The sequence below is a fragment of the Hemicordylus capensis genome, chromosome 1 (genome assembly GCF_027244095.1).
Source record: "Hemicordylus capensis ecotype Gifberg chromosome 1, rHemCap1.1.pri, whole genome shotgun sequence".
Classification (NCBI taxonomy): Eukaryota; Metazoa; Chordata; class Lepidosauria; order Squamata; family Cordylidae; genus Hemicordylus; species Hemicordylus capensis.
This window is the reverse complement of record NC_069657.1, coordinates 421824066-421851559: the sequence shown is the minus strand read 5'-3', so window position 1 is coordinate 421851559 and position 27494 is coordinate 421824066. Positions and strand designations below refer to the sequence as shown.

General features: G+C 45.4%; 1 protein-coding gene across 3 annotated transcripts in view; it reads left to right on the top strand.

Annotated features, from left to right (window-relative positions):
- The first annotated feature begins 2803 nt into the window (after window positions 1-2803).
- SERTAD4 (SERTA domain containing 4) overlaps window positions 2804-27494 on the top strand; it is a 40114-nt gene continuing 15423 nt past the window's right edge. The window contains exons 1-2 of one of the 3 annotated variants that reach the window (XM_053310581.1): window positions 2804-3150; window positions 23870-24131. In XM_053310581.1, coding sequence (XP_053166556.1) covers window positions 23897-24131 — 235 coding nt within the window. In that variant the 5' untranslated portion in view covers window positions 2804-3150; window positions 23870-23896. Of the gene's footprint in view, window positions 3271-22653; window positions 23220-23869; window positions 24132-27494 lie in introns of those variants that run through there. The other 2 variants (XM_053310591.1, XM_053310570.1) reach the window with 2 other exon arrangements.

Below are 27494 nucleotides of genomic sequence, written 5' to 3'. Positions count from 1 at the left end.
CAATCTTTAATGTGGTTTTTCTGTGTGCGTATTGCACTAGATTGCATGGGCTGTTCTTTTGCAGCTGGTAGGTAGATAGCTCTGCTTTTGGGTGGGTTGGGGACAGACCCAATTCAATCTCTTCTGTATTTATGGTGCTCTGAAGAAATATTCACACTTCTCATTTCAAAGATTATTTATCTGATAAATGTATATGCTGTCAAAATATATGTCTCAAGGCAGTATACACAAATTTGCATCACTAACTTGTTTTTGTAGTGTACTTTTAACAATGTTGGACTTGAACATTTCAGTTCTCTCAAATCCAATTCATTTCAATTATTCTTAAGAGTCCATAAATGTGCATATGAATGAAAACACCCTATATACTTTCTGTTGACAAAGAGAATGAGCTAATTTACTTAAAAATAAATCATGGACTTAAAAATTAAAACACAAATTTATTTTAATAAACTTCAGTGAACAGAATTAGAAAGTATGCAAAACAAATAAGAGATTATTTGGCAATAATTTGCCAAATAACAATTGCACCAAAAATTGCAAGTACACAAGAAGTCAAGCTTAACTCTTATATCTGATTGAAACTCTTAAAAGCCTACAAAATAAAGATGCAAATGAGATGGCTCTATTTACAGATGCTAATCCCACCACCTTGATTTTTGCTTGGCTGTCTGATTTTGCCATTCTGTGTTCCGGACTCCTGGGGTGCCTGATTGAGCAGTGAACTTGAAGCACTATATAAAGATGCATTATTACCTTTACATATGTCAAAAATGTGACCTTGGATACATCCCTGAAGTTTCAGTAATATAGGAACCCACTTATTACAGAATAGTTCTGTGGATTCCAGCAAGCCATTCAACTTCTGTCATTTTGATATTTCTCTCATTCATTTGTTGTCTACTTTTTTGAAAATGAAACTTTAAAGAAAATATTGCTAGCAATTTATTATGTTTCCTTTTCCCTTTATAATCTAGCCCAGGGCTGCTTAACTTGGGCCCACATGCAGATGTTCGCATAGAACTCCCATCATCCCTGATTACTGACCAGTGGTTGGAAATGATGGGAGTTGTAGTCCAAAAGCAGCTGGTGTGTGTGTGGGGGGGGAGGCGCAAGGTTGAGTAGCCCTGCTCTAGCCTCACTGTTTGCAGCAATGGACTTCAATCCAAACTGTACTATGATGTGGTATAAATAATCTGAATGATATCATGGTTCAGTACATCATGGAAAATGGCATCTTAAGGTTTTATGTGCTAATCTCATCTAAGGAGTTTGGTAAATGGGTTGTGAGATTGCAATACTCAAATAAATTTACTCTTTGATTTTAAGTTAATTACTCTGGAGTAAATGGTTTGAAATTCTTAATCACTATATTACCAGCTGCATTGCTTTGTTCTGCGTAGTCTGTGGAGGCTCGGAGGATCTAGGCCTGAAAAGGCAAGTAACAGAAATGTGAAGTGACACCGCCCCCCACCCCAAAATCCAACCACTTAATTATGAAATCAGGAACAGAACCATTTGGAAAGCCCCAGTAAAATGTTCCCATTTGGACAATTTTAGTGGTCTGGGTTTGGGGGGGAAAGAGGGCTAATTTAAAGTACTTTAATCATTTGGAGATTTTTATCTTGATGCTTTATCATATTTTTAGATGCAATTCTTATGTTTGGGTTTTAAATATGTTTTAACCTGCCCAGAGCCCTCCGGATAATAATCTAAATAAATACTACTTTCACAGTACATAAATGCCCATGGATTTACCAAACTCAGAATGGCCTGGGGCAGATTTTGCTGTGTGTATTCAAGATTAAACATGCAGCAAGCATCGAGGCAACTGGATGGCAGGCAGTCTGTGAAGTTCGCCCTACAAACAATCAGTATGAACTTCACCATTTGCCCTTTGTTGTAATTGGTACACTAGGCAAATGCAGGGCCCTTTTGTGATGTGGAGCTAAACTCAAGGTCCCCTGACACATAAGAGGTTTGGACCCAAAGTCCATCTGGACCACCATCCTGTTTCTGAGCAACCTGATGCCTTTGGGAAGCCCAGAAGTGAGACATGAAGATAACCTGCAGAGGCATTTCCAAGTTTCAGGGAATCCTCATTAAACGGTCCTTTGTAGTCCCCCTCCTAGCTGGATAGATCTTGAGAAAGTCACTCCATCACCACTGCATGAAGACTGCACAGAGAGGGTCATAGTCCTAGAGATCATCATAGAGATGGCCTCAGGGATCAGCAGCAGGCCCTTCTGAAGGCCCTGGACCCTCAGCAGTTGGCCCAACGATGCTGACCCCTGACGCCAGCTCTGACAACATGCATGTCTCCAGCAGATGTATACTGCCTGACAGACCCAGCCTGAAACTCTTATCCACCCAGCAGATCGCGGCATCTCAGCTAACACTTGGCCTCCCAGCCCCTCATCTGTTTTCTATCAATGGCGCATTGGCTAGGGGGAGATGAAAGGGTTGGAAGCAGAAAATGCAAGGCTCCCTAAGTAACAATGGTCTCCTTGATGAGAACAAATTAAGCCCTGAGCCCATGTGGCAGGAGGAGCCATTCAGCTTATCAGAGAAAGGGAACGAGAGAAGGTGAAGGGTCTTAACCTGTGGGTGAGGGGGCTTCCCTCCCCACTGCCTTTCTCCTAGCTGGACACTGAGGGAAGGAGCGGGGGTGGGGGGAGAGGGGAAAAGAGTCTCTCTCTCTCTCTCCCTCCCCTTTGCTTAGCCCGCCAGCTGCAGCTGCAGCAGGGGCCAGAAAGCCCCGGCGCTTGTCATATTCCTTTTCTAACCCTGGGGGCATCCTGGGGAAAGAAAAAGAAAAAGAAAGAAAGAGCGAGATCTTTTGCTATTCTATCCAGGGGGACATGAATGTGCAGAAACAGGATTGACTGGTTTCACACGCTCCTTTGCTGGAGTGCGAGGCTCCCTCTTCATTACCCTCCACCGCGGCAGCCGCCTGCACACCACCACCACCAGCGAGGGCGGCGGGAGGGAGGAGGAGGAGACAACCCTTCACACCCCACAGGAGCAGCGGCGGCGGCGGCGGCGGCGGGCACCGAGGGCCAGCCTAAGAGAGGCCGCCAGCCGCGGGATCCTTCCTGAGGGAGGGAAGGAAGCCGCGCCGCCGCCGCCTGTAGCCACAGAGAGCCGCGGGTAAGGAGGAGAAGGTGCTCCGGGGCGACGGCGAGAGCGGCCCGCGTAGCCCTCCAGAGCGGCTGAGGGGCGGGCAGGGCGAGGCGGGCAGCTGTCCAGGGTTACCAGGGCGACCCTCAGGTTGGCTTCGCGCACACCCCCCCCCCCACTCCCGCCTTGCGCAGCAGCAGCAGCGGCGTAATGCCTGCCTGGCCCCAAGGAAGGAGGGCGGCTCTCCTCAGGCGCTGCTTTGGTCAGGAGGGGGAGGGGGGAGAAGCGGGGGCAGCGGCGCGTCCCCCACCCCCTGCAAGCGGGCTGTGCGTGTGTGGTGGCGGGGACAAAGCAACGCCAAGGGACGGAGTGGCCGCCGCGACTTGTCCGGCCGTTGACTCTCTGGCGCCCTTTTTGGACTCGGGAAAGGGAGCGGAGGGCGGGGGGAGGCGGGTTGAGCCTCCTCTCCGCGGGTGGTGGTGGTGGTGCTGTCCCTGCGGGGGATCCTCTCCGGCTCCACCTGGAGGGAGGCGTCGCCATCTCTTCCCTTCCCTAACCCGAGCCAGCTCCCCCCCGCCGCCTTCCCAGCCTTTAAGGCTTGTTGGGGTGCGGCGGGAAACTCGCCTTCGGCGGCAGCAGGGCGAGACCTAGCGGGAAACCGGCCGCTCTTCATCCTGCCCTTGTCTCTCGCCTGCTGCTGCTGCTGCCGCCTCTCTCCGCCCCTCCCCTCCCCTCCCTCGCTCCCTCCCTCCCTCGCCCGCTCGCCTTTGCCAGAGAGCGCACGCTGTGCCAAGCTCTCCATTAGGGAGACGCTTCCGACCCTGCTTTGCGAGGGGTTATAAATAACCGGGCCACTTTAGTTTTAATTACCACGCGCCCCTCCGCGAGCCAGCCCTCCCTTTCAGCATCCTCCTCCTCCTGATGGCTCTTTATGCTGGTCTAGGCGGATACAATAAGCAGCAGATTCCCTGGTGGGGTGGGAAAGAGCTGCCTCGGAGCTGCTGCTCCCCTCAGGCGCTCAGTGGCTGGATGGCAGAGCCCCTTTGGCACGGGGGGTGGTGGTGGTGGTGGGTGGTAATAGCGAGGTGTGCGTGTGTGTGTATGTATGAGAGAGAGCGAGAGTGTGCATGTACGTGCATGCAATATTCAACACAGGTGTGTGCATCCTCATATATTTATGCTTATTATATATACACTTAATAGATATTTGTATGTTTCATTCCTTTGGTAGTGACAGAGGATTGATGCAAAACTCTTTTCGGGAGTAAAGGCACTGCTCCCAAATTCAATAAGAGTTTTGCCAGTGACCAGTGGGGTGTGGGTTGCATGCCTTTAGAAGAAGCGGGTGATAGTAATAATCACTGCCAGCTATGGGAAATGACTACCTCTTCTTGTCCAGCAGAAATCTGTAGCAAGGGCACCTGTAGTTGGTGCACTGTATGCATGTAAAGGGGACATCATGCATATAGGGGTGGGAAATTGTTAGGGATACATATACATGCATTCACAAACATATTGTGTGAACTTGCATGTAAATTTGTGTTTAAATTCTAAGATGAGTTTGTGGATCAGCAGAAGAAATAAATATGCAGCACTTGGGATATATTAGTGCAACTTCATTTAGTCCATTTGTAAGACCTGGGCTGTATAAGCAGTTGCCTTAATCCTTCCAGTTTTTATCTATTGCAAACCTCTAGAAGAATGCCATGTAACTAAACAAATAACAAGATAAAGGCAATGATTCAGAAGCATACTGTCTCCTTAATTCACCTCATTGAGATATTAAGTGGTGTATGTTAACTTGTTTCTACTTTAGTCTCCCCCTCCCCCTCCCTCTCTCTTTTTTTGTCCAAGGCAATCTGTGAAGGTGTTTATCAGTAATATTTTGCTGCAGTGCTTCAGCATATGAAGATAAATTATTCCTCTTCTCCTCTGTTGCTACAATGACTCAATCATTAAACATTCCCAACTTGGAGCTAAAAATGGCATCTTAACTAAAGCCCCTGAGGTGGAGGGTGGGGATAGAGAAATAACATGAAAAAGTTGCTTCAGCAACTCCTATCTTAATTTTCATTTGAAAAGTCTATGTTGAATTAAGAAGGGTTAGTGAGCTGCTGTAGAGTTTTGCAAAGACTGGATTCAATTTTGAAAGCCTGTTGCCAATATTTGTGAGTCATTTCCTTGGAATCCTACCTTTGGTGTTTATTTCCCTTAGAAGGAATCTTGTAAAAGTATAATAATAGCCCTTAAACTTCATGGAAAGTAGCACAGAGTACAGTTGAAGACAACTTGCTTTTTGCTTCAAAACACTTATTTTGGTTTTGTTTGCATTATTAAGTGGACAGAAGAGATGGTGGCAATATAATTAACCTATAAAACATCTAATTTATTGTACCAGTGACATTTGTGTACTGCCACATTAGGGTGCAAAGTCAGTTGGAAAGGCAACCTTAATTGGTACTTCTTTTTACACAGAATAATTAAAGAATCAAGAGAACCATCTTGTGATTTTAGAGGTTTTTGGTAAGAGGAGTGGTTTGCTTTGTCAACTCACTTGGAGTTCTTTGACCCAATTTCCTTCCTTCTCTTAAGATTTATATTATTCCAGCATAATAATGATATATATTAATTACAGCCATGTGAAAAATTAGGAATTAATACTGTATAACAGCAGTAGTTTTCTTCCACATGATACCAAATTATTTTGTAGGTTATTTTAGGACTATTTTCTACAAAATGTTTTGTGTGCACAGATAGATATTTTAGAGCAATCACAACATGGGTGCTTCCATGTGAAAATGTAATGTAGGAATTAACAATCTATAGAACTTTTCTGGAGCTCTATCTATAGATAAAACAAAATTGAAGGGAAAACTAGGGAACCTGCTCACAGCTAGTCTTGTAGCATTTCCACATGCAAATGCTCAAGAGATTGCTTTAAGAAGTCTGTCTCTGTGCTTAGAATATTATTCAAGAAGTCTGTGCACATCAGAAGTGGTTTCCTCATACATAAAAATACTGGTATTGTCATTTGCAGCATGGGTGACTTGGGGCTTTTTTGCACTTGAGCTGGGGGGGAGGGGGGAGAGGAAGAGGAGAAGAAGCTTGTCTTAGAACCCTGAAGGAATATTGTCTTAGAACCCTGAAGGAAAACAATACAACTTATTGTTTTTAAAGTATTGACAGGTATTTGGCTCTTATAATCTCATGCAAGCATTCATAGAGTAAAGTGAATGGAACCCATGTTCCTATATGCCCAAATTCTCTAACAATGAAAATGGAATTGGCATACATCTCCATACTGTGGATAAACTCAAGTTCCAAAGTATCATAAAGACATGGCCTTTCTGTGCATGTTTAATCCCAGAGTCAGCCTTTAATACAGGAATTGATAGGGAGAACCTAGAGTGATTTATAAGGGCAATCTGTTTTCTGCCTATTATGTCTCTATAACCTGATATAAAACACTACAGACCTATTTCTTCTTCTTCTTCTTCTTCTTCTTCTTATTATTATTATTTTATTATTTTATTATTTTATTATATTATAGATGCTCTATCTTTTCCTCATGGTATGTTCTAAGAAGACTGAGAGGGAGCGATGCCAATTTGTACAGCCCATTGCTTAATTATCACTTAATTAACCCGCAACATTTTAAAAGAAAGTGCAGGAAATCAAGCTATTTAAAACAGCTGTTCCTAGGGATCTCAGAAGAGTGGTAATGAGATCCTGAGGCCATATTCTGGAAAACTAGAAACACAAAACAGCTTTTTTTTTTTTTTTAACAGAAGGATTTGTTTTCTAAGCTCAGTGAACAAAATGGTAGCCTTAAGAAAGTAGCTTCAAGACATCTGGGGTATAGGATGAAAGCAGTAGTAGAGCATGTTTTGCATGCGTGTGAACCCTTGAGTCCACTTCACCACATATCCAGATAAAGAAATGTAGGGGCTAAGAAAGGCCTCTCCTCTGCCTTGGACCTTATATTAGAGAAAACTGACAGTAATAAAACAATTTGCTTGACAGATATAATACATTTCCTTATGTTTTTGAAAGAAATCTCAGATATACATATATTTAAAGAAGAAAAATATTTAGCCGGAAATGTGCTTTACAGAAAAAAATCCATAGCCTCTTTGACTGAGTGTTAATAATGTTAACATGTAAATGTAAGCTTAAAATATTATATAAGTAAGAAATTCATTCCCAAAACAGAGAAATATGCTGTTTAAATACTTCTATGAGCTGTGTTCTCATTTCATACTATTTCCCCCTTTTACTAAATTATTAATAAAACCAATGGACTGTTTACATTTCCCTGGAAAAAAATGGCCAATAACTGCAGGTATAAGGGAATACCTTTAGAAAACCAGTATATTTTTAGATAAACAACATTAACAATATGTTGTACTGGTGATTTTATAAGTGAATGTTCAAACCTGATTTAACCCCCATGCTGTTTTTGGAATGTAATACATGTGTAATCCAGTTATTATCTACACTTCTAGTGCAATACTTAACAGGAATGAACTGAGTAATAATTATTATGCTGCCAGTCAGATCAGTGCTGACATGAGGGAACTGCACAACCAGTGTAATTTATCATTCACATAAGTCTACATTTGTCTTGCCTTCTTTAGCTTTTTACTTTACAGTTTTCTTTATCCCTTTGTTTTTCATCCCATCTTAATTAATTAATTAAATTAATTAATTCTTTGGAAACTTTTGTTGAAAAGTGGTATATAAATATTTTTTGTTGTAGTAGTAGTTTTTGTATCAATTGTCCTCAATTTTTCTTTCATTCAACAAATATACAATACTTTTCCTCAGACTGGCCTAGTCAATCAACCCATCAAGTATTCCTCCCACCTTTTCTCACTTGGGCTAGTGTGTAATATTTTATCTTGAGCCTTCATTTCTCAACTTTCTTTTCTGAAATTGAAAGTTCCGTATTCAGAGGAATATCTGTGTTGTAAAACAAGAACAACATGCAATTTTTATTGGTTTATATTCATGGTTAAGATAAATATAAGACAAACTAAGGCAGTTCACACAATTGAAAACTGGATAGGACAAGTGCCCTACCCAGGTTTGAGAGCTGTGCATGCTTGTGTGTGTTCACTGTGTTCTCTCTGTGTGTTTGCGGTGTTCACTTGTGTGTGAGCAAACAACAAGGTAGGAGGATGGGGGAGTGATCTCTGTGAGGCAGGAGCTGGGTAGGACAGCACCATCCTAATCAGCTTTTATATCCAACATTTCACCAAGGTAAGAGGAAAAGTTGTCCTACCCAGCTCCTGCCTTACACACGATCACTCCCCTCTCCTCCAATAGTGGTGTGCACACGGAACCATGCCTCTGCGGTCCTGCACCGGGGGGAGGTTCTTTAAGGGCACGGGTGCATTTACCCCTCCCGCTGCTTCCCCCCCAGCGCTCCTTTAAAAAAAAACTTGGGGCGGTAGCATACCTCCCTGCAGCCCCTGTCCCCACTTTTTGGCCGGAAGTGGCCAGAAGTACCGTGTTGTGTGCACATGCACGGTACTTCCGGCCACTTTTGGCCGAAAACAGGGGCAGGGGCAGCAGGGAGTTACACTGCTGCCCCAAGAAGTTTTTTTTTAAAGGAGCGCCAGTGGGGGGAAAGGGTCAGGTGGGGTAAGTGCACCCCCACCCTTAAAGAACCACTACCACCGGCGCCGAACCTCCAAACTGTGCCACATTCAAACTGGTTCAGAGGCCTCTACAATGGCTTCTGAACCAGTTCGTGCACATCCCTATCCTCCAACCTAGTTGTTTGCTCGCACACAAGCAAAAATTCAGGAGCATGCACAGCTCTGAAACCTGAGTAGGACACTTGTCCTACTCAGTTTTTGATTGTGTGAATGGCCTTAATGAGGAGAGTTACTCAAAGTAGTCCCATTGAAATTAAAAGGATAAGTTAAGCATTGCCTAACTTGTCCTCTTAATTTCAATGGGACTACTTTGAGTAATTTTTCTCATCATGTCAGCCAATGTATTTCACTTCTATTTTTCACTTCTCGTTCATAATCCACTGCCATGTTTTTGCCACTCTCTGACTTTAACTCTACCAAGTACTATGATATATTTAAATTAGAAAATGGGCATTAGCTCAGTGGCAGAGCATATGCTTCACATGTAGAAAGTCCCAGGTTCAGTTCCTCGGGTAATTGGGTTGGAAAGACCGATTACTTGGGACTTGTTTGAAGGCTTGGAAAACTGCTGGCAGTCAGAGCAATGAGTGGACTAGGACCAATGTTCTAACTACAATGCAACTTCGTGTGTAACTTTGACTAAAATACATTGACAACAATATTGTGGGCAGGACATGGGAGGTAATTATAGTTAGGCCTGAGTTGGAGAGCTTCATCCCATTTAGTTATGGCTTTTTTAACAGGAGAGTGGATACTAAGGTGGTGTTAACACAATCACTTTCCTGCCCCCAGAGGTTAGTCAGGATTGGCGGGTGAGCCTGGCACATGATCACTATTGTTGCTGAGTTACTGCAGTGCAACTCACACGATCCCAGTTAGTGGTTCCAGGGGAGTTGATTGCAGGAGCCATTAGCCTTTAGGAACCTGAATGGAACCCCAGCAACCCTTGTGCCCTGCTCTCACACTGGAAGACCTTCATCGTGTCACCAGCCATGCTCCCATTGGCCCCAATGCCAAGGTGGGTGGCCACAGCAGCTCCAACAGTGCTTGGCCATACTTTGCAATCCCCAGAGTGCTTTGGAGCTGCTTGGGCCACCCAGGAAGGTGGGAGAGCTGCTGAAGCAGGCAGGGGCTACAGTATCAGTAACCCATTCATGGAGCAGTCACCTGGGTCGCAACACAGCTAACCCCCAGATCACCCCAGCAGGGAGGGGGAAGACAGACACACATAAATGGGTTGTCCAGGATTAGACATGTAGGCAAGTTGTGCAATCAGACAGGATTAGGCAAATCCAAGGATGCCAGCACCACCTATGGTGCTTGCCACTGTACTGGGGGCATGGCTTTCACCCATGATGGGCAGGTGAGCTTCCCAGGATGGAAGGACAGAAAGAAATGGGCAGGAAGGGGCTGTTTCCCTCAGCCAGCCACTGTGAGTGAGACAGGTGGCAGGAGGCAAGAGGAAGGCATCCCCCTCAGGAATCCACTGCTCTCTGGCTGGGTTAGCAGAGAGGAGCATGCCCAATTTCCTGCCAACCTGACATCTTCCGGCTCTTGCAAAATTACTTGTCCTCCACCTAATTGTTGCCATCCCTGGCACTGCAAAGGGGAGTACAGCTTTTGGAAAGGGGCATTGTCCCCCCACTGTTGAAAAATAGAAACACAAAAGGGAAGCCCCTTTCAGCCATGGACATCCTTGGCGAAGGGGCATCCAAGAGCCACCTATGCAACTCTTCTCATCCCTGTCTCTTCCTTTTCATATGTTGCACAGTCATACATATATCCCCCCTTGTCCCGCCAAGTGGACAAACAGCCTCCCATGGCACTAATCCCATGGGCAGTAGATCTGGCCACTGTCACTTGAGTGGCCAAGTCCCCATTGGCATCTGCCAGTGGAGTGTGCGGCTGCTGGCCATGCATTTCTAGTCATGGCAAGCTGTGCTGTAGCTTGAAGGAGTGGGAGTGCAGGTGTTTGGGTGGGTGTGGCAAGTATGGATGATGTGGTGTGCCAGGTAGAGTGCAGCCACAGGCATTCTGGCTATATTGCCATATGGGTAGGAGGCTACAGTATCAGTGGACTCTGGGCACAGGCATCTATGGGCAGCGTGCAGGTAGCCAGGATCAGTGTGGGGTGCAGGTTCTCAAGATCAAGGGATCTTGGTTATGGTATCTGGCTGGATTACTATCTGAGATAGAATCTTGGATTAAATATCCTGATTGACACTGTGAAATTTTGTCAGGATTCCCACCATAGGTGGGTTCTCATGATCACGCTGATGTCAGTCAGCCTCATTTAACATGGATTAATATGGCCATGAGAATGTGGCCTAACAGTGGAGAAAACCTGAAGCAGTATACTAAAGGTCATAAAACTATTTTAACTAGTACATTCATAGTATATATAACTTACAACACTTTTCTATCTAGTATCTAGTGTGCTGCTTCTTCTGATGATCCTCTGTTACAGTTATAGCCAGTATTTATATAAAATAAAGCAACTGAATTCTGCCATCCTCCTAAGAATTCCCCATCATTTATATAATCTCTGGTGGCATTCACAGTATTTTATATTCATCTCTACTTTGCCTATAAACATATATAAAATATTACCAGAAAAAGAAATTAAAATGAAGAACCTCACCTGATAAACTCATGGTGGAAACAGATATCACTGGGATGTTCAGTTTGTAATATTTTTTGTTCACACACATTTTGAAGCCTAGCAATCTGAAGAAGGTGAATTTGACTCTCTTCACACTAGTACAGTTTTTAATACAGTAACTAGCCGACACCGCACAGAGCATCTGTGTGCTCTTTGTGGCCGACGTTTACCTCTCCCCACCCTTCTGCCCCAGTCTCTGCTTCCAGGCCCAGCCACCTCTCCTCCCCACTGCCACTTCTGCCCCCGCTTTCTTTCCCCCCTCCTGGGCCTTGCCTCCGTGGCCGGGCCGGGCCCGCCACCTCTGACCTCCACGGTAGGGATGTGCACGAACCGGTTCGGAGGCCATGTTGGAGGCCTCCGAACCGGTTCAGAACCAGACCGGTCTGGCGGTCCGGCACTGAGGGGGAGGTCTACCTTTAAGGGCGGGGGGGTACTACTTACCCCTCCCGCCACTCTTCCCCCTCCGGCGCTGGTAGCATACTCCATGGTAGCATACTCCATTCCTCCTCTCTTTGGCTTCTGAGAATGCAGTAGGTATTGCTCACACCAGGGCCGGTTTCAGTTTTTATGGGGCTCTTTGCAATTTGGCATTCAATGGCTCCCTCTATGGATAGGCCTCAAAAGAGTTCCTCCACCACACCACACACAGCTGGTCTCAGGAATCAGCAGTGAACCCTTCTGAGGATGCTGTGCCCCCAGCAGTTGCCCAACACTACTGACCCCGTCACTGGCCCTGGCCCACACACTTTAAAGCCATAGACTGCTGTAAATATGAGAAGCTTGCTTTAAAAAGAGAGAGAGAGAATAAAAGCTAGGATTCTCAGAGTGCTCAGTTTCACACTCGGTACAAAATTTGACACTCATGTTGAATTGTAGAATAGCTATAAAAGACTGGTTGCACAATACTAAAAGAACATCAGGTAACACCCATGTCTCATAGGAGTTTCCTCCATGCATTCATTAACCACCTTTCAAATAGCACCTCCTCTTTTTAATATTATCCAACAGCAGTGAAATAGAGTGGACCTCTACCATGCTGGAGATGTCTGGATGCAAAGAAAAATGTAATAATAATAGGGTTTCTCATTTTGAACAATGAATAGCTGCAGTGGATGCAGTTTCCCCCATGATAATGGTACTGTAGTGCAGATGCTAACAATTCTCTTTATGCTTAAACTGTTAAAGGAGGAGCAGTTCTGTTCCATATGGAATCTGGTAACATTAAGTAAAATACATTACTCAAGCGAATGAGTCAAGGCACGTGCTAAAGGGAAAGCAAAGTACCAAGAGAAAACTAGTCTATAAAATATAAGCATTCCTGAAGTCGTTTGGCATGTCCTCTGAAGCAGTGCGTGGGTCTGTGTCTGTCTGAAGAACGTGATGAGACATACTATCCCCTTTGCCTGCTGCTTAAAACAGCTGCTTAAAACAGGCTGAAACACCTGGTTACCTTCATTCCTTGTGTCCTTTATTAATCCTGATTGGATTTTTTTTTAGCACATGTACTATAAATGTACGAAAAGGAGGGACTACCTAAATAAAAATGCACACACACACACACACCCCGATGAAAAAAGTAGGAAAATGGGCTGATGGTGACACATTCTTAGTAACAAATAGTTTTCAGAATTCAACAAAAAATATCCTAGATTATTCATTGGCTAATCTCACTAATTTACATTTCTAATTATCTAGACATTGTGGACCTTTTCCAGACCATTTGGAAGAATATTATGCTTTTCACTAGCCTGTTCTGCTGTGCAGAAACCTTATTTCATTTGGTAGCCAACTACACATCACCTAATCCAATTGGATACTACTGTTACTTTTTAATGATTATATTGTAATACATTTTTAATGTGAGCTGGCTTGAAGGACCTTGGGGCTGAAAGACCGATTATGCATTTTAAAAATTTAAAAATAATGAATAGTACTGTCACACTATCATTAATAAACATTCCTTCATCAAGGTATGTAAATTCCACTGAATTTTCTCATCATAAACACAGATAACCATAATGGCTTCATACAAGTAAGCGATCAAAGAGTTTCAGAATTAGCAATACCACATGCTGTTGCTCCAGAATATAGGGTAACTAATGAGGCTGTACCAATACTCAGCATTACTTCCACCTTAACTCTACTTTTTGGCCTTTGGGGATTTCAGTCAGATTCGAAACATTATTGTAACAAGCATTTTAAATTTAACTTCTGTTTTAGTGGCATTCTGGAAGTGTATAAAGACCCTTTTTCATTGACACTGTGAAAGGCATCATTACAGTTCTCTCATTAGCATCATAATGACTCTAAAGGAATAGTGAGTGAAAATGGAGTGGTTACTGAAGGAATCGTAGCAAATGGAACAGTGTAGTACTGCACAGGAGCTTCTTACTGAGTAGAAATGCATGCGTGCCACGAAAGTCTGACATTTTAACCTTCAGGCTGCTTCAGATGCCCCAGGGTGTTCTCTTAATGCATGCATTTGGCTGGCAACTTGGAAAATCTGTGGTTGCCAATGGATTAAGAGCTGGACTCAATAAAAATGTGGTCTACCTTCCATGCCACTAAAGCCCACAGAAAACTTTGCAAATAGATTTTAAAACACGGATCTAGTCACAATATGCAGCCTGTATGCTACACTTCTGAACAGAAAATATGCACTCAGTTCTCATCCTTTGTTTAATTAATTTTTTTAAATCAATATTTCTATTACACAATATCACAAGTAGCATTACTAGTAAAATAATGAAATGTCAAGAACTAAAGAAGTGAAGTTAAACAACATTCAACATGACATATGACATGAATAGTATTAATGTAAATCTATATGTTTAATAGCCAGTTCCTGCCATCATTCTCTTCTCTCTCTAATTTAATGTTTTTTGATGTTTTGTATTTTACAACACCTTCCCCAGTACCCCGCCCTTGGACCCAGCCCTCCCTTCCCCCCTCGGCACTGGTTGGTTGGGAGGAGAACAGGGAAGAAAGGAGAGGAGGAGAGAAAAAGAAGAGGAAAGAAAGCAGAAGGGAGGGGAAGAGGCGAAGGGACACTCACTATTGCACTAGTTGATGTGGGTAGATCAGAGAGTTTTCTGTTCTAAGAATAGTTCAAGGAAATTGTCCCAGATTTCTGACCATTTATCTGATTTATTTACTTGTAAGAGGGCCCATTTTTCATTCACCGCCAGCTCCAGCAGGTCCTGTACCCAGTCCTCACACCTAGGGGGATTGGGAGATTTCCACTGCCTCAGTATTAACCTCTTGGCTACCAGCAAGCTCCACCATAGCCATTGTTTAGAACTGGATTTTAGGCCCCAGTCAGATGGGATAAACCCCAAAACTACATGCAGATCTTTCAGTACAAGGGATGAGTCCAACACCAAGTTAATTCGCATAATGACCTCCCTCCAGAAGCCTTGTACAATGGAACAGTCCCAGAACAGGTGTGTTAAATTGGCATGCAGATTACTGCATCTCCAGCAGTTATTATTTCAGGTCATTTTTAATCGCTTAAGACGTAGAGGGGTCCAATAGGCCCTAAGAATAATCTTCTGTTGGATTTGGCGCAATTTAAGATCCAATGAGCTCCGTTCCACACTACCTAAAACATCTTGCCATTGTGCTGGAGATAAAAAGCCCAGAATTCCATTACACTCTAGATCACAGTGAGAAACAGAACCCAGGGCAAAGATATGCACTAGGACACAGCAATTTTTAATCTCACTGGCTGACATACAGAGCAAGGATGCACTGGTGTAGCGAGAGAGCAGCCTAACAGAATTTCCCAACTAACTGCACCAGTGCAGCAGGGAAATGGCAATTTTGGATGCCCTCCCCTTCCCCAGAAAACTCTTTGTGCCATTTGCAAATATGCCCCTGAGGGTTGCGCAGCCCTCAGGTACATAGTGTTGGGTGGCACAGAGGGCTTTCTGTGGAAGCTGAAGGTATCCAAAATTGCCGCATCGCTGCTGCACTGGTGCAGTTAGCTGGAAAGTTCTGCTAGACTGCTCTGTCATTGCACCAGTGCATCCTTGCTCTGTATGTCAGCCACTGAATGGAACAGAACAAAATAAATGGGTTGCAGTCTGGGACACTACTGAAACTCCCCTTCACCAGAATCTTGTTTCACCAGTGGTGGTGTGCAGATTTAGTCCCACCTCAGAGGTATCTTTGCATGCATCACTATAAAGGCAAAGTGTGCCATCAAGTCGTTTTCGACTCCTGACGCCCACAGAGCCCTGTGGTTTTCTTTTGGTAGAATACAGGAGGTAGAATACCATTGCCTCCTCCCACTCAGTAAGAGATGATGCCTTTCAACATCTTCCTATATCCCTGCGGCCTGATATAGTACCAGCAGGGATTCGAACCGGCAAACTTCTGCTTATGCATCATTGTAAAGGTAAAGTGTGCCATCAATTTGATTTCGACTCCTGGCGCCCACAGAGCCCTGTGGTTTTCTGGTAGAATACAGGAGGGGTTTACCATTGCCTCCTCCTGCGCGCTGTATGAGATGATGTCTTTCAGCATCTTCCTATATCGCTGCTGCCTGATATAGGTGTTTCCCATAGTCCCATAGAAACATACCAGCGGAGATTTGACAACCGGCAACCTCTGGCCTGCTAGTCAAGCATTTCCCTGCTGTGCCATTAGGTGGCTACTTTCTCAATATACAGACCCTGACTCCATATACAGACTTTGACTCCATCCATCATATTAACAGCTTTTTCACTAGAATTTCACAAAGATTTTAAAAAATATAGATCCTCTTTTGGGCTTACAATCTTATAGACAAGATACAAAGGGGAAGGGAAGGAATAGGAAAGTAAAAGGAGTACATATACTTCATCCTATTACTCATTTTAATACACCATAAGCTTATATGTTGCCTTACACAGTTGCATAGGCAGCATAGAGAGGCCCCTGTTGCCAAAGAGCTTACAGTCTAAAACAGCCAGTGAGTAAATAGCAGAAGGATAGAAGAAAGACAAGGATAGGAACAGAGGACTGTGGGCAAGTTCCATTGTGTGCTTTGTGTTTGGTTGAATTTGGTATGTTACTGGAAGATGTCTGTTTCTGCTTCCTAGTTCTGTGTTAGTTTTGTGATGTAGGTTTGGCCAGATCAGCTAAAGTAACTGTTTGTTTAGTTAGAATCACCTAAAGTAACAATTATTCCCTAAATGTTCGTTCTAATTCTGAGGCACTGTCTGGTGATGACTTTCTTTGCAATAGCACACTACAGTGTGGTACAATCTAGCCATCTTCCAGGGAGCCTCAGTAGGTTCAATGGCACAAGCAGTGGCCTATGATACCAGAACTATGCATTTATTTACAGTAAGGATGTATTCACCACTCTTTGATATAAATATTTCCAGGGCAGCTTACAAAATTGAAAGGACAGTAGAAACAACAATGGAATCACTGAAAAATAATCGCAGGTAAAACGCACTATTAAACAATCTTAGGAAAAATGAAAACGTCAGTGTGGGGAGGTGGGGGGGGTGGAGTCTTCACCTGACACCAAAAAGGCAACAAAAGAGGCACCAGGGTGCTTTCCAGATTAGACCCTACAACAAGGTCACGGCATATCTGCTAAGTGTGCTTCCGTACTTCCTGTGTTGTGATTCCACAGTCCCTACGCTGACAGCAGGGTGCCCTTCATATTTCTGATGCCTTGTTTTAGATTTAATTGCTGCGATATAGTGCTATAATGTTGTAATGGGGTTGCAAAAAGGTTGCTGTATTTTCCTGTTGTAAGATTTTTTTTAATTCTGGGGACCTTTGTGAATATGATTCTGCCAAGCCGAAGCATTTTACCGGGGTTGTAGCAGGTAATCTGGAAAGCGCCCAGATCAGCTTTCCTGGAGAGAGTATTCCAAAGACAAGGTGCCACTACCAAAAAGGTCCTCTTTCCAGTCAGCACCCACTGCACCTCAGGTAGCAGAGGCATCCAGAAGGGGACCTCCAAAGACTACCTCGTTGTATAGATAAGTTCATGTTGGAGCAGGCAGTTTTTCAGGTGCCCAAGTCCCAAGGTGTGCAGAGCATTAAAGGTAAACAAGAAAGCACCTTGAATTGCAACTAGAAATTGGCGGGGAGCCAGGGAAGCTGCTTAAGAGTTGGTGAGATGTGTTTTCATCACCCAGTACCAGTTAGCAGTGCAACAGTTGTATTCTGAACTATTTTGAATAAACAATATTTAAAGGCAGCACCACATACAATGCATTACAGTAATCTAATCCGGAAGTTGCCAGCGCATGGATCACGGTGGCCAGCCTGTCCTTGTTCAGAAACGGTTGCAGCTAACACATCAATAAGCTAGTGGAAGGCAGTACATGCCGCAGACATCACTTGAGCCTCCAGTGACAAAGCTGTATCTAAAAGTACCCCCAGACTGCAAACAATCTCTAGGGGAGTACCGCTCCATTCATATCAGGTTTATTTTATTTATTTATTTATCTATTTATTGTTAAATTTATATACCACCTTTCATTAAAACAATCCCAAGGCAGATTACAGCAAAATTTAAAAATAAGATTGTAACAAAAGACACAATTAAAATATTAAGCTATAAATATAAAACAAATCTGATTAAAAACTTAAAACACAAGCATAAAAGCAATACGAATACAAAGAGGAGCAGCAGAGACAATCATATAAAAGCCTGGGTAAAAAAGCCAGGATTTAACATGCTTTCTAAAAGCTGTGATGGAGACCGAGGAGCGATTAGCCACCGGGAGAGCATTCCAGAGTCTGAGGGCAGTAACAGAGAAGGCCCTGTCCCACGTGCACGACAAGAGAGCCTCCCTCATTGTCAGCACCTGGAGCAGAGCCCCCTCAGATGACTTTGTCAAGCGGGCAGCAACCCACCATCTCCGGCAGCCAAATCTCCCACTCACAGCACATCTGTTTTATATACAAAGTGACTACCATGTCAATGTATTGACCCTCATCTAGTCCATTGCTGATCCCAGACATCTATTTAGCACTTTCCTCACTTAAGCTGAGTCAGAGGTAAAGAAGAAATACATCCTGTTCAGATACTGTACCCACCCGCAAGCACCAACCCACTCTTCAGCAATGGCCCCTCCTCTTCCTGAGCTTAGCCCTTATCTACAGAGGCAAGCACTGAATTGGGGGAGATGTTCTCACCAGGAGACAGGGAGACATTCCTCCTGGGTTCAGTGCTTGCCTCTGCAGACAAGTGCTGAACTCAGAGGGAGCAGGGGACGTGGTTATGGAGTGCCTCAGCACTGAGCTGTGAGGCTAGCTGGTGGACTTCCATTTCCCTGGCACACTGTGCTCCAATTTCTTAATGCCTGAATAGGGCTGTAGAGGGTCTCCAGGCTCTTTGTTGCATTGGCTGCAACCAAATAATGTAGCTAGATGGCAATGGGAAACCCCTCCTGTATTCTACCAAAGACAACCACAGGGCTCTGTGGTCGCCAGAAGTCGACACCGACTCGACGGCACACTTGGCCTTCTGGAAATAGCATATTGATGACACTTCCCTTCAAATTCCTCAGAGCAGCTCCATGTAGAAGATAAAGAACATGGGAAGCAGAATGGAATCTTGTGGGACCTCCAGGCAGAGATTGGGGCGAAGTCTAGTTTCCCAGCAGCACCCTCTAGAATGGGCTTCCAGCTGGGAATGGAAGCAATGAAACACAGTGCCCGCAGACCCTGCTCCCCTTTAGTGCTCCGTCTTATGCCCTAGTTCACCAGTGAAACCAGAGGCGTAACTACTATTAGGCATGAGGAGGCGGCTGCCTGGGGGCCCCCACGCCTCAAGGCCCCCCCCAAGGCAAGTCACATGACTATATATTGTGAAGTGTGTGTGTGTGTGTGTGTGTGTGTGTGTGTGTGTGTGTGTATCAGTGAGGGGCCCATTTTAAAATTTTGTCTCTGGGCCCACTCCAGCCTTGTTACGCCCCTGAGTGCAACAACCCATATTCTTAAGCTTTTCATAAAATATGTTCTGATTCGATGTGCTTCAGTTTTGTTGAGATAAGCCACCAAAATTTTGTTTGTTTGTTTGTTTGTTTGTTTATTGTTAATGCCATTTTTCAACAAAAGAAGTTCTTAAAGCATTTAACATAGCATAAGGAATGAGTATAATTTTTCCTGTCTCCAAAGGGCCTCACAATCTTTAAAAAAAAAAAAAAAGCAACCCAAGGGAAATGAGGGGCACTATGTGGGGTTGAATGTAACCACCTAATGGTACAATGGGAAAGTAACTTGCCTAGGGAGCAAGAGGTTGCCAGTTCGAATCCCCCACTGGTATGTTTCCCAGACTATGGGAAACACCTATATCAGGCAGCAGCGATATAGGAAGATGCTGAAAGGCATCATCTCCTACTGTGCGGGTCACCAGGAGTCCACACCGACTTGATGGCACAACTTTACCCTTCATGTGGGATTGAATAGGGAAAGGTACTCTTCCCCAGGCAAATACAAGACAGCCACCACTTTAAAAGATGCCTCAGGCTCATTTAGCAAGTTGTGAGTGTGGGGGCAGGATTTCCATGGACTTCAGGGGGATGTGGATTTTCCTTTCAGTGACTACTTGCTTCAGAAATACTCAGAAATATTCAGAAATATTTTAAATCCATGCTTCAATTGGCTTACTTTCTGCCCCTCATTCCCTTTCTTGCTACTACTATTTCTACTACTTACCGTTTATGTAGCTCTACTCTTTTAATTTGAAAAGTGTACATCCCTCTTCCTCATATTGATGTCTCCACAATATTACCTTGCACTCCTCATTTCCAGGTGGGGAATTGAAAGATATTGATCATGGGTCTACGTATTTAGAACAAAACATGTGGTCGATCATTCTATGACCCTAGCACTTCAGAATGTAGGCGTGGGATCATATGACGGAATCCTCTCACATGGCAGAAACTTCTGCCTCAAAGAAAGATGTCACAATTTTCCAAGGTGAAGATTAGCATATTATTTTTTTTATGTGCAGGGAGCTTTTGACCTGGGAAGTGTTCAGTCACATGATTCCCTCAAGGCTTTTTGAAGTGTGTTATAGTTCCATGTGCACTGCAGGATGTACTTTCTCTTTCTGAAAGGGGGAACTGATCTGACTTGCTCAAGGTCATATACTAGATTCATTACAGAGTGGAGACTGGAATCCAGATTTCCAAGATTGACATCGAATTTCCTGTCCCATCTTGTGGATCATGCTGATTCCTGACGGTCCCTCACTGTGAACAGCAAGGCATCCAAGCCCTCTTCCAGCATCCTAAAGTGGGCACAGCATGCCTGGATATATGGGGAATGGAAGTGTGCTGACTAGCCACACATCCCTGTGCACCACTGTGGGACATAGGGACATTGGAAGCTGCCATATACTGAGTCAGGCCATAGGTCCATCTAGCTCAGTATTGTCTATACAGACTGGCAGTGACTTCTCCAAGGTTGCACACAGGAATCTCTTTCAGCCCTATCTTGGAGATTCCAGGGAAGGAACTTGGAACCTAGATGCTCTTCCCAGAGTGGCTCCACTCCTTAAGGGGAATATCTTACAGTGTTCACACATCAAGTCTCCCATTCATATGCTACCAGGGCAGACCCTGATTAGCAAAGGGGACAAGTCATGCTTGCTACCACAAGACCAGCTCTCCTCTGTGAGGTGGCATCTGGTTGGCTGTTCTAGAAATAGAAATTGAAGGTGCTGTACCTGCATGAATGTTGACACCTGTTGGGTGTAGTTGAGTGGTAGGCTGAATCCAGGCATTTCTGTGTGCTGTCCTCACAAATCAGGTCAGATCAGAGCTGGCAGCACCAATAACCTATTCAGTGATGGAGACTCTTGTATCAAGCTTTCAAGTGTACTTCCTTTGGGAAGTACAGAATTTGTGTGATGTAAAGTATACAGATAATCATACAAAGTAGCTAGTTTTCTAAAGCTTGTGTGTGTGTGTGTACACACACACTAGCAATATATACGAGTATATACACACACATTAGCTTGAGAAAACCAGATACTTTGAATGACTCTCTGTATACTTTAATTTACATCACACAAATACTGTTTAATAAAAAGAAAATCCAAAACATGTGGGCCCTAATCCAGAGCAAATTAATCATGCTTAAATCCCATTGAAATCAGTGGAACAATTTAGCCACGAATAATTCAAGCCCTGTCAATTTCAAAGGAATGTAAGTATGATTAATTTGCTCTGGATTGGCACCACCGAGTAGTCCGGAGGCTGGACTCTGATGAAAAAGGCAAGCATCTCTTTGGAAAGAAAGGCGTATATTTCAGACACATAGCTTCCTGCGTGGGAAACATCTCCAGAGACATGCAGCGGAAACCGTGGATAAATAACAAATTCACAGCTTGCCGGACAGCCGAATTGATTAAGGAGCACTCTGCTAAATCTGGAACGCTTAAGAGGTCCTTGTCCCATTTTTCATCCTGAAGTCAGTGGAAACTGTGCAAGAGCTTCTGGCTTGGATTGCTAACCATATGCATCTGGACATTTTGAAAAGAGGGGTGATGTGTTTGCCATCACACATTGGACCCATTATGGCTCCAATCCTATGTACACAAACAGAGGCGTTGCTAAGTCTTTTAAAGATCCAAGCCCTGGGCCCATCGCAGCACCCCTTATGATAAATTAAACTCAATCATACACCCCTGAGAATAATTATGCATCTTTTTAAAAGTCTCTATTATAATACAGCACCCATGAAGGTGGAAGCAGCAGAGAGCTAGGTGAGGGTAGGCGCTCTTTCCCACGCTCTGGAGGAGCCTCCACGACTGCACTTCCTTTCTGGAAGAAGTCATGGAGGAGGAGGGAGGTGCCTTATGAGATTTGGGGGCTCTGAGCCATTTACTGGGGACCCGAGTCCCATGGGCCACCCCCTAATGATGCCCCTGCACACGAGTGCCTTGCATCTCCTCTCCAACTCCTGGGTTGGAATAAAGAGACACAACTCCAGACATCTGAACCCCAACTGGTCCAGAATACTCCTTATTTATTATTGCTCTTCGTCTCGATGCTCCTGCTGCTGCTGCTTCATTAATCTTGCCCAGGCAGACTTTGATTCTAAACATGCTTCTGGCCTTCCACCGGCTCCCTCCCCGCCCTCTTACTTCGGAGGACCCTTGTCTTCCTGCGGTGGCATTGACTTGAAGCGTGTGTGGACAAGAAACGCAATTCTTCGTTCTTGGAGAGCACAGGCAAGAAGAGAGGAGGAGTCTGGCTTGTGTGCTAAGGAGTAGGTGAGTTATTGCAGAGAGTGTGCGGTCATGTGGATTGCCTCTCCCTTTCAGAAAGTTCTCTCTCCCTCGCTCCCTCTCTCCGGGACTGGATGGATAGCTCACATCGTCTGGCTTCAGCCCCGGAGTCCCTGCTCCTGTTTAATATTCTGCTTGCTCCACTGATGTTGTGCTTGGCTCCTGTGGGACTGCAACTCACGGCTTGAAACCGGAGCCAATTTTCTGTCTTAATCTCCGTGTTTTGACTGGAGGCAGATCCAGTTCAGCCCAATCGGGGCTGATGGAAACAACTACCTAAGAGTCTCGCTCTGTTTCGCTGGGGGAGGGAAAGAAGAAGGGAGGAAAAACAGAGAGAGAGAGAGAGAGAGAGGAACGGAGGAGAGAGAGAGAGCAGAGCAGCCACCCGTCAGACCCACGCACACAATGTCGCTGCTGAGGTCGCTGTGCTTGTTCGCATGAGAGACCAGCGGCGGCGCCGAGTATGTGGGGAGAATAAAGTGATCCTCTTGCCATCCGGGAGCATCGCTCGCTCGCATCGGTGTGTTTGGATTGATGGCTCCTTTTTTTTGGTCCCCAGGAAAGGAATGTGTGTGTGTGTGGGGGGGGGTGAATTAAAAGAACTGTGGAGGGCAGCGGCGAAGGGACCGGGGCACAGGCAGGCGGGGGGGGCTTTATTCGGGGGGAAAGGGAGGCGGCGATTCTTCGCACCTTTTCTTGGAAGTCAAGTCAACCCTCCGCCGCGCTGATTTCCAAGGGCACGATGATGAGTGGGGTGTCAGTTGTCGGATCGAGCCCTTCTCTTTCGCAGCCAGCGGTCCAGGGAGTCGTTTCATCCCACCCAGATGCGGGCAGTTGTGTGTGTTGTGTGCAGTGTGTGTGTGTGTGTGTGTGTGGTGTGAGGAACGTGGCAGGCAGGCAAAGCTCGGGGTCTGCGGAGCGCCTGAATGAAATCGGCCTCGAGCGAGCGGCGGACGCAGCGAGGGCGAGGAGGAGGCGAGGGCGGCCGCGCGGGCAGGAGGCGAGGCGGCGGAGGCTGCCCGTGACTGACCCCCGCGGCAGGGCAGCGTCCGCTCCGCGCGGAATGCCGGGCTGGGCTGGGCTGGGCTGGGCGGGCTGCGGGGCGCGCAGGCAGGGCAGGGCAGGGGCGGCCGCCTGACCTGACGATCTTTGTCTCCCTCCCGCTCGCAGCTCGGACGGAGGAGGCGCCGCGCCGCGATGACTCTGGTGCTGCCGCTGAGCAGCTTCTGCGAGCCCATTGTCTCCTCCGAAGGAGCCGCCGAGTTCCAGCCGCTGTGGGAGTCGCGCTGCTGCAGCAAGAGCAGCCCCGCCTCGGAGGCAGCCGCTACCGCCAGCGGCAGCAGCAGCAGCAGCCCGGGGCCAGCGGGGCAGGCGCAGCCGCCGCCGTCGCAGGGAGACACCAGGGCAGCCGCGGGGCAGCCTCCGCCGGCAGGTAGGAGCCTTGGGGTGACATTCATGGGAGGAGAGCCGGCAGCAACAAGGCAGGGCTCGCAGTTCGCTGCATTACCAGCATCACCAGCTGCTTTATTATTATTGTTGTTGTTGTTATTTTATTAAAATATTGGCTTGTCGTCATCATCATCATCATCACCCCACAAGATGATTTTAGGAAGAGAGCTGGTCTTGTGGTAGCAAGCATGACTTGTCCCCTTAGCTAAGCAGAGTCCGCCCTGGTTGCATCTGAATGGGAGACTAGAAGTGTAAGCACTGGAAGAGATTCCCCTCAGGGGATGGAGCCGCTCTGGGAAGAGAAGAGCAGAAGGTTCCAAGTTCCCTCCCTCGCAGCATCTCCAAGATAGGTCAAGATTTTTTTTTATAGGACAAGATTTTTTTATTGAACCAACAAACTACCAAAGCATACAGTACGTCGCCGGCAACCTTGGAGAAGCGGCTGCTGCCAGTCTGTGTAGACACTACTGAGTTAGAGGGACCAATGGTCTGACTCAGTATAAGGCAGCTTTCTATGTTCCTTTGTTCCTATCCCACCCTTCCTCCAAGGAGCTACTGCGGTTCAGAAGTGCAAGTATTTGAGGAGTGCCCCTTTCATTTTACAGAACCCCCTGCCAAACCGAACAAACCACATTTTTTATTTTTCTCCCCCTCCCCCTCAAATGTCTTTCCTCCCCCCCCCCGCAAATGTGAGGAGTTTTTCCTCAAGCTGTCGCTCTGTCTGTGCCCCTGCTGTATTTCCTATTTGATCTTCACAACAACCCTGTGTGAGGTAGGTTGAGCTGGGAGAGGACAACTGGCTCATGATCACCTTGCCCAGTGAGCTTCCTGGCTGAGCAGAGGAATCGTGCATCAGCCGAAAGGTCCATCTTGTCTAGTATCCTGTAACCCAGACGCTTCTGGAAGCTAATAAGCAGTGGGCAAAGGCAACGCCAATACTCCTTCCTTGCTGTTGAGGAAAATTTCAGAATTTGATACTTTGAGGTATACTGTTTCTGTACATGGAGGTTCTACTGCAGCTGCTGCAGCTAGTGGCCACCAGAAGTGGGGCTGCTGCTGTTCCTAATGTAGAGGTGTCAGGGTTGAAGCTTGTTTTTGTTCAGGAATATCTCTTAACCACTCAAATTGCCTCAAGGACTATCAGTGGTTATCTAAAAAGGGACTTTCAACTACCTGCTCAAAAAACTTCTTTGTTAGAATTCCACTGAACCCTGGCAGGAAAAATAGCTGGCTCAAATCAAGTCCCTGGGAGAACTTTGCTAGCCAGTTCTGAAAAAGAAAAGAAGAGAAAAAGAGGTATCCTGAGCATTCAAGATCATCCTTTTTCAAGGATTAGGTTGAGTTAGTGCTTGCCAGGCTCTTGTTTTTTGTGGTACAGCACAACCCTGGAACATATGAAGTAAGAAGGAGATCTAGTTCCCAGCAACAGCAGATGAGATGGTAAACGAGCCAGAGTGGTGTAGTGGTTAGAGTGCTGGACTAGGACCAGGGAGACCCGAGTTCAAATCTCCTTTCAGTCATGAAACTTGCTGGGTGACTCTGGGCCAGTCACTTCTCTCTCAGCCTAACCTACTTCACAGGGTTGTTGTGAGGAGAAACTCAAGTATGTAATACACCGCTCTGGGCTCCTTGGAGGAAGAGCGGGATATAAATGTAAAAAAGAAATAAAAATAATAAATAAATAAATCTGTGTAGGGATGGGCATGAACCGTGGCTCACAGGAACCAAAAAGCCCCGCGTGCTGTCAGCACACACATGGTGCCCACGCATGTGCGGATGCGATGTGTGCGCTGATGGCGTGCGGGGCTTTTTGGTTCCCACGCTGCCCCAGCAGGAAGCCGGAAGGGCTGGCAGAGAGCAGGTAAGGACCTGCTCTCCTTTTTCTTAAAGTCCCCCTTTTAATGTCACTAAACTTAGTCCCCTGCTAACTTGGCAAAGAGGCACCTTTTAATGTGGTGATTCTCTTTATTTAGCAGGAGGAGAGTAACTGGCCCCATCCACCCCCAGCACTGAGTACCTCCAGTGATTGTTGCTGGTGTCTGTCTTATGTTTCTTTTCAGATCGTGAACCCTTGGGGGACAGGGATCCATCTTATTTATTTATTATTTTTCTGTGTAACCCACCCTGAGCCATTTTTGGAAGGGCGGTATAGAAATCAAATAAATCAATAAATAAACGTTCTCGAACTGCACTTCAAACCATGGTTCGGACACATCCCTGAACCTGTGTCTGGAGCGCACCACCTCAAACTGCCCATGTAGGCTCACAATACCGACTGCTTCTCTATACTATAAGAAACAAACATCTCTTCACTTAGAGGACTAGATGTCAGGGTGCAGAGAGCACTGCCTCATACAAAACATTGGTGCATCTAGCTCAATATTGTCTACGCTGACTGGCAGTGACTCTTCAGGGCTTTAGACAGGAGTCTTTCCCCGTTCTGCCTGGAAATGCCAGGGATTGAACCTGGAATCTTCTGTGTGCAAAGCAGCTGTTTTAATACAGGACCACAGCCCCACCACCAAGGGCAAAGGGTTTTAGCCTCACCTTCTCCCAAGAGCATTCAGTTACAGTATGTGAGCCCCCGCCTGCTGTGTGGAGTGGTACAGCCCAGACACGAATTCACTAATTTATCTGCTGTTTGTGAGAACTAGTCTCTTAGTACAAACAAGGTGCCCTTCCCTCACCAGTGAGTGTCCATGAGTCCCATTACCCATCTGAGTTTAATCACTTACTTTGCAAGTGACAACTCCAGGCATTCCAGGGAAGAGGACATGGCACCCAGCAGGTATGAACTAATGCACAGAGCTTCTTGTTCCAGAAACGAAGCACTGGCTCTTATGTATCCAGATGTGTGGGGGGGCCTATTGTGGTGATTCAGTTTGTGTGTGGTGGGAGGTATCCAAAACCTTGTTAAAGGTACCTCTTGTTGTATTATACTTTGGAATGCTTTTCTTTAGAAGAGATGCAAGGTCCTTTTTTATCCTAGTAGAACCCTTGGACACAGTATTCTTTTACTAGCTGATACATATGTTTGTTCAACCGTTTCATCTTGTAATGGTAGTTCAAAACTATTATGAGTTGTTTCTAAATTACGTATTGATAGAGCTACACTGGTAATCATAACTGTCTCATTTTTCTTTTATAAACTATGAGAAGATTTAGAAAACAACACAAGGGAGATAAAAGAGAAAGGGTAGGGAAATGGGGAGGGGTGAGCAGAGGAATAATAATAATAATAATAATAATAATAATAATAATAAATTAATGAGATATAATGCCCCTAATAGTAATTAAGGATTAGCTTGATACTGATTTCTTATGATTGTGTGGTTTTCATGCGGTT